This window comes from Jaculus jaculus, chromosome 19 (assembly GCF_020740685.1).
Source record: "Jaculus jaculus isolate mJacJac1 chromosome 19, mJacJac1.mat.Y.cur, whole genome shotgun sequence".
In the NCBI taxonomy this organism is placed as follows: domain Eukaryota; kingdom Metazoa; phylum Chordata; class Mammalia; order Rodentia; family Dipodidae; genus Jaculus; species Jaculus jaculus.
Window position 1 is genome coordinate 43,277,844 of NC_059120.1, and position 7,830 is coordinate 43,285,673.

The 7,830-nt window shown below is 47.5% G+C and overlaps 1 protein-coding gene across 2 annotated transcripts in view; it reads right to left on the reverse strand.

Annotated features, from left to right (window-relative positions):
* Ahcyl1 (adenosylhomocysteinase like 1) overlaps window positions 1-3,634 on the reverse strand; it is a 44,109-nt gene extending 40,475 nt beyond the window's left edge. The window contains exon 1 of one of the 2 annotated variants that reach the window (XM_004659017.2): window positions 3,470-3,633. In XM_004659017.2, coding sequence (XP_004659074.1) covers window positions 3,470-3,589 — 120 coding nt within the window. In that variant the 5' untranslated portion in view covers window positions 3,590-3,633. Of the gene's footprint in view, window positions 1-3,469 lie in introns of both variants that reach the window. The other variant, XM_004659018.2, reaches the window with a different exon arrangement.
* Between the last annotated feature and the right edge of the window lie 4,196 nt (window positions 3,635-7,830).

Here is a 7,830-nt window from a genome sequence, read left to right on the forward strand (position 1 = left end):
ACTATCAATGCTGAGAAACATGTATGCTGAAGGATGTTTCATCAGTAAGTTGTAGATTGGAGGACTAATTCTATGGGGGAGGGAAAAAAAAGAATGAACTTGACACAATGTCCATTTCTGAAGGTCCAAAGACCTTTTCTGCAACACCAAGTAGCAGAAGAGGGCTACAGGGTATGTGCCCAGTGACTGGGGAAACTGGATGATTTATTTTGAGTAACTACCAACATTAAGCAGTGAGCATCTTCACTGGTGATATAATGTATTTTTTTACCCTAAATTCAAGGAGTGGGGACCTACCACATTACCTGGCAAGTTGGGAATTATACTCTAGTATCATTATGGTCCACAAAACTTTCCTATAGAACTTTGTGTCAAGAAAAGCTGTCTCCTGAAGAATTGGAAAGCCATTATTTCTCAGGCCTGCTAAGCAATAATATGACTGTGATTCTCTTTATCTTCAGGCTGCTTGTGATAATCTTAGCCTCTAGTTAACAGTATTTTCCCCCTCATTATTTCTATAGTCTCATCTTTTAAATTATACTGTATTTATGTCCTCCTATAAGGTACCTTAAATGTTCATTAGCGAGAGGAAACAAAGCACTTTTTAAAAATTATGTTTACTATCTTATTCTACTATGTATTTGGACATGCACACACATACCCTCAAGGTTTCTTGTTGTTGCACACAAATGTGACACACATCTCCCGAGCCCTAAAACTTACTTTTACTATCTTAACTTCCAGCATGCCACTATTTCCACCTGTTAGAAAGGTCAGAACTTATTTAGCAGATAAGGAAACTGAGGCACACAAACTATTTACTGAAGAGGGTACCAATACAGTTGTTCTTAACAGCCAGAAACTTTAGGCCTTGAATCAAACCAACAAGCCTTGTTATATACGTAGTACTGTGGCAGACACCATAACATACAAGCCAGAGTTACATGATAGTTGGAAGAATTCAGGTATATATGCTTTTAATTGGTTAGCATTCACTGAACTTCAAAGCCAACAGAGTGAATAAAAGCTGATCAGAAAGTTATACCAGGACCTGATCTGACTGAGAAATATTAAAGTTACCCCAAAGTAATGCATATCCTCCAGCACCAGGAATGTCCTCAATTCGAGAGGAGCCTCAGGGATGAGAATGATCCAAGGATTACTTGGTCTACAGCCATGCTGTAATCCTCATGAATGAACACAACACCACTTGAAAGGCCCCTTTCATGGATTATTCGTATTACTTCAAGATACCTTTCCCCCTTATTTCTCCCATGTTTTCTCCATTATCAACACATGAGGTACAGAAGTGATTTAAGTCATAATGTCCAATTCAGCTGAGATTCTGGAGTAAAAAAAAAAAAAGCAGATTACCTAGGACCTGCTCTGGTGACCTTGACTAGTCCTCAACTGGTCCATTAGCAAATGCTTTTTATCACCACTAAGGGAAGGCTAATTAGTCATCACAAAGCACTTAAATACAAGTGCTACGTAAATGCCATGCAATAAAAAGCTCAGAAAAACAAGATTAATAATATGGGGGCACATTTACCAGTAAATGGCAACTTACAACAGGGTCTTCCCACATTCCTGGTGGAGACTTGCTTGTTTTAGTTAATGGAATATGAATTTCTAAAATCATTAGCACTTGGCCTCATAATAATTCACATTAGCAATATTCCTCCTGGGAAGGAGAGAGGAAAAGGAGCATTTATTCCTGCCAGCATTCCACATCTCAGTTACTTAGCCAGGTAGGCCATTAATATCTGAGTATCTACTATAGGCGAGGTTCAGAGAGGCACAATAGATACAGTGGTAAACAAGAGTGCCTGCATTTCTGGGATCTTACAAGTTATAATACAGATTTTGGCTTATCACTATTGGCTTGTAAGAATATAGTTCCACTGAAATAAAGGCAAATAACAATAAGATGCCCAATACGCTCAAACACCTACACAAAAGATAGGCTTATCATGAGAGGAAGAGTCAAGAAAATTACGTTATCAGTCAGGGCTTTCCTCTTCTTTTCCCCAACTCATCTAAAGTACAATCTTTAAGCATTCTGCTTAAAGGGACTGCAATCATTTCTCCAAATAAAGCGTGGATCACAAGAGGTCACTGTCCCAACGAAGTAGCCAGGTAAACTAAACACTAAAAGTATGTTCGGTAAGATTCCTTAGGGACCTTCCACAATTTTTTAAGGGCATTATTGGGAAAAAAAATCTCAATCTTATGAGAAAATAGATCTAAAGCCTTCATGCAATGCCAACTTCTTTTCTAGAATTGTAGATTAGTTCCCCTTTAAAAAAAAAAAAAAAAGGCCATCTTTCCCACTTAAGAAAGCTTAACTGGTCTAGGTCTGGGATCAGGGATTGTTAACTATTCTTACAAGCCTTGTTCAGCTCATCCTTTCAATCCACCAAACACGGAGAGCTTTGACATGCCTTTGTACGAGAGAGAAGTATTTGTTCTGGTTCTCACTGGCTTCAGAAGGGTCACCCCTCTGCAAACTGGATGCCAGGTACGTGGAAAATCAGTATGTGCTTGACAGAAAGCACCAGGGACCTCAATTCCACCACTCGGGGAGCTGGTTTCACCAAATGCTTCATCCATTGCCATTTCTAAGAGCATGAGAAGGATGCCCTTTGAGCTCAACCCACAGCACAACAGACTCAACTTGCTCTGCCTCTGTAAGTGCGGTAAAGAATGAGCAACCGTTTCTTACCACCCACCCCTCCAACCCACCCATGCTCCTTTCTGGAGGGATGCCTAAGTGATCTGTTCACATGACTCTGGGATTAACCTGCGTCCATGACAGTGTCTGCTGTCATCAACCTCCAAATGTCCCTTTCTTGCATACTTCCGAGCAAGTAGAAGGCGAGAGAAGCTGAAAATCGTAGTTGGCTTTTCACTGCCCTGCTGCTTTGACCGCCTGGAGCTGCAGGAAAGAGCTAGTTCCACGCATTCTTTGGCCTCTAAGCTTACCACGCAGTTGTCGGGTTAAACGGCCACTGTGCCCAAATATTATGTGCCCAAAGATTACCCACTCATCTGAAGGGAGATTTATTTCCCCCTCTACATCCTCATCCCTTGGGACGGGTCACAGGGGTCAGCCGAGCCGTTCACCCCCCTCCCACTCTCATCTTCAAGGCCCTTCATGCAGGAAAAGTCAGCCGCAAATTGCAGAACCTTGGCCCCAAAAGGATCCAGGGGTGGGTGGGGGACTTGGGGCCGAGCGAGGGACAAAGAGAAGACAAGTCAGAGGCCACTTCTTCAGCCCCAGATAGGCCTGGGGTCACCCACCCGTCACCTCCCCCCCCAACATCATGTCAGTGGTCCCTGATCACTTCGAACCCTACGCCCCTCAAGGACCGAATCCCCTGAGCCCGGGGCTTGCTCGCGCCCCTTCCTCGAGGCCCGAGCCCCGGTCTCCCCTCCCGACCCCGTCCACCCCGAGGGCCCCCCGCACCTTCTTGGGAGCCTTGGTGACGGTGGCCATGAAGGAGTACTTCTCGGCGTCCTCGATCTCCTTGGCCTGCTTCAGCTCCTCCCCGACACCGGGCAGCGGCATCGCGTCAGGCATAGACATCCCTCCCGGCCGGCCCGGCCCGCGGCGAAACCCGCCGCCCCCGCCTCTTCCCTTCACGGGCGCCCGCCCGCCCGCGCCGCGCCGTCCGCCACGGCCACGCGCTCGCCCGCTCTGCTCCCGCCAGGCCCCGCGCCCGGCCGCGGGCGCTGCCCACACGCTGCGAACCGGCGCCCGCTCGGACGGCCCTCGACTGCCGGACCGCGGCGCCAGCGGCAGAATGCCCCAAGAAACGGCAGCGGCGGCGGCGGCGGCGGCGACACGCAGCTCCGAGCGGCCCGCGCAGACACCTCCGCGGCACGCAAACACGCACGCAAAGTAAGGGTAGAGGGCGGTGACGCCAAGTCAACTACTGGCAGCTCCCACAAAGGTGGGGAAAGAGGAGGGCGGAAAGGGCGCGCGCTCTGACGTCATCACGCGGGGCCGGGCCGCGGAAGCCGCTCCGCCTCCTCTCCCCCCCCCCCCCCGCCCTGCTCCGGGGTGAACGCGGCGCCTTGCGTGGGTGAGTCGGTCCCGCTTTGCGCCGCCAGGTGGTGCCGTCAGCCCTGTGAGCCGCGCGTGGCTCCTGGGAGGACGCCGCGACTTTGCAGGGAGTTTTTCCTTTCCTTTCCTTTTCTTTTTTTTGGCTACCCTGGGATGCTTTGGAAGTATCTAAAAGGCCAAAGTCCCACAGGGCAACACCCTGTAGCCATTCCTAGGAAAAATCCAGGGCCCGAGACAGGCCCCTCTCTGTTCGTAACCGGGAGCCTTTGGACCAGAGAAGCCCTTTTTCCCAAAGGACAGCGCTTACCGGTTTTTTTTGTTTTGTTTTGTTTTTTGTTTCTGGGAAATAGGGTTTCACTCTAGCCCAGGCTGACCTGGAATTGACTATGTAGTCTCAGGCTGGCCTCGAACTCACGGGGATCTTCCTACCTCTGCCTCCCGAGAGCTGGAATTAAAGGCGTGCGCCGCCGTGCCTGGCTTTAACTTTTTGAGGTTATAGGGGATGAAACAAATTTAGAGCGGTCTGCTTTGACCTCTTTTTAATTTATGAGTATCTCCTTCCCTACCTGTTCACAAGGCTGCAGCGCTGATATGAAACGGTAATTGAGATAAAGCTGATGGGTCCTAGGGTCGAGGACCAGAGATAAAGAGTGAGAAAACCCCAGCCAAATTGGCTTTTCTACTCCCAGCTCCACCTAAGCATTAGCCAGCTCCAAGTGGGCATCCGAGGTCTTCAATATGTGCCTCATTCATTTCCCTAGCCGTACTATGTGCAGTTCCGGTGCTAAGTCCGGGGTGGTAAAGGTGCATGTGACCACATTTGTTTTTGTAACACTTAGCTCATCAGGAGAGGCAAAGCCTGTTTGTAACCTGGTGTCAGCTGAGGTGACTTGTCCTTTGAAAGTCATTCAAATGACATTGGCTCCAATTCCCATGTCCTGTGGAAAGTCCAGTGCCCTCCCCAGGATTTATGTGAATTACTGGGGGAATTAAGTTTTCATGGTCACCCCTGGCTTTAGGTTTCTGCCTTGTCTGGAATTTTCTTTAGCTCTTGCTGTCACTTCAGCCCCTTCTTCTTTCTCCCCCACCCCTAAACCACAAAAATGAGACTATAACATGCAACAGAACTTTTAATGAAGGTTTGTGGGTCACAGGGGAGAGGTTGCATCACAGAACAAACACTTTTAAATCACATTTGTGAAATGTTCTGAAAAGTTATTTTGGCCATCTCTCCAGCTTGGGATTTTTAAAAAAAATATTTTATTTTTATTTACTTATTTACTTGACAGAGAAAGAGAGAGAATGGGCCGCCAGGGCCTCCAGCCACTGCAAACGAACACCAGATGCGTGCACCCCCTGGTGCATCTGGCTAATGTGGGTCCTGGGGAATTGAATCTGGGTCCTTTGGCTTTGCAGGCAAATACCTAACAGCTAAGCCATCCCTCCAGGTCAACCAGCTTGGGATTTCTTAATGGCCACAACATCCTACAAAGCTCACTAGTCCATTACCCATGGAGCTTCCTTCTATGACACCCTCTTCATCCCTTTACCTCACCCTTACTCCTCAGTGGACTGAGAATCCACCTTCTTTTCTATTGGGCTGAGAGCAAGTCTTCCTCAATATTTTTTCCCTAAATTCTTCCCCAAGCCCACCTTTTCATATCCCCATTTGTTTTGTTTTGTTTGCTTGCTTTATTTTATTTTATGTATTTAGGAGAGAGAGGAAGAGGCAGATAGAGAACGAGAGAGGGGGAAGGGGAAGAGAATGGGCACTCCAGGAGCCACTGCAATTCCAGATACTTGCGCCACCTCGTGCATCTGGCTTATGCGGGTCCTGGGGAATCAAACCTGGGTCCTTTGGCTTTGTAGGCAAATGTCTTAAACGCTAAGCCATCCCTCCAGCCCTGCTTGTTTTTGTTTTTGTTTTTGTTTTTTGAGGTAAGGTTTCACTTAACCCAGGCTGACCTGGAATTCACTATGTAGTCTCAGGGTAGCCTCGAACTCATGGTGATCCTCCTACCTCTGCCCCCTGAGTGCTGGGACTAATGGTGTGCACCACCACACCCAGCTCTCCTGCTTGTTTATTTGAGAGGAGATTTTACTATGTAGTCCAGACTGGCCTTGAACTGTTGGTTTATACCATGCCTAGCCTCACCAAACTTTTGAGAGTCAACCTTATTTTAGAGAAAAAAGTTGTGATTTAAGATGCCATTTTTCTTCCTCTAGTGATTTATGGTCAAGGTTGGAAAGGGTGTCAAATAGCCACCTCTAGAGCCACTGACGGCCTTTACGGATTTTTTTTTTTTTTTTTTTTGAGGTGGGGTCTCACTGTAGCCCAAGCTGGCCTGGAATTTACTATGTAGTCTCAGGCTTAACTTAAACTCACAATGATCCTCCCACCTCTGTCTCCTGAATGCTGGGATTAAAGGCGTGTGCCACCACTCCCAGCTTTGAAGTCTTAATATGGGAAGTTTATGTCCTGACTATCCAGATTCATGAGCCAAATGTATGTTTGAAGAGGGCTGTGGATCTCACTAGAAGAATACTTGTATCCTAAACCGAGAAAACTTTCTCAAATGCCCACTGTGCTGAGTGCTCAGACTTCCCTTTCAGGGGATTTCTGTGGACAAGAGGGCAGAGAGATAAGAGTCACGAATCCTAGATTCACCCATACAGGTGCCAGTCTGGTTCTTTTCTCTTCATCTACTCAGGTACTGAGAGCCTGGCCCATTCAGGACTCTGGAGCATTCATCTTTGTCCAAACAGAGCACATGGGTAAGAGCTGCCGGCTGAAAGACCCACCAGAGGCAGGTCTGAGAACTTCAAGCTCCATGTCTCATTGTGACTTAAAACAACTTATTGCTGTTTTTGTTTTTAGCAAGCGCAGGTGTGTCTATCTTCAATTTAAAAATGTATATACTTGAGCCGGGTGTGGTGGTGCACCTTTAATCCCAGCACTGGGGAGGCAGAGGTAGGAGGATCGCCATGAGTTGGAGGCCACCCTGAGACTACATAGTGAATTCCAGGTCAGCCTGGGCTAGAGTGAGACCCTACCTCAAAAAACAAAACAAAATAAAACAAAAACAAACAAACAAATATATGTTTGAAGAGGGCTGTGGAAATGCCTAGAAGAATACTTATATCCTAAACTGAGAGAACTTTCTCGAATGCCCACTGTTCTGAGTGCTCAGAATATATATACACATACTTGAGAATGGGCTCATCAGGGCCTCTGGCTACTGCAAATGAACTCCCAACACACATGCCACTTGTGCATCTGGCTTACATGGGTCCTGGGAAATCAAACCTGGGTCCTTAGGCTTCTCAGGCAAGCACCTTAACTACTAAGCTATCTCTCCAGCCCCCCCATATCTTTTTGGATTTTTAAAGTTTCCATTGTTCAGGTGCTTTGTTCCTTCTCTGTTGTGCATTTTAGCCTCCAGGCTATGAGCCTCCTGGAGATTGATGTGCACCTCTACTCTTCCAGAACCAGGAGACACAGGGTCGTCCTAGCTACAGGCCCACAGAGCTGGTCCTGTTGCTTGTACTCCTGCTGTTGAGGGTGTAGAGGACAGGGCCAGATCTAGAGGGGACAGAATTTACTGAGGTTTAGATCCAGAAAGAGGCCAGAAGGTGACTCTACGTATGCGAGTATCTGGCTGGGAGGAAGGCTGATGGCTCACAGGGTGCTCAGCTTAAAAGTGAGAGGAGCTCGAGAGTTCGAGGCCACCCTGAGACTACACAGTGAATTCCAGGTCAGC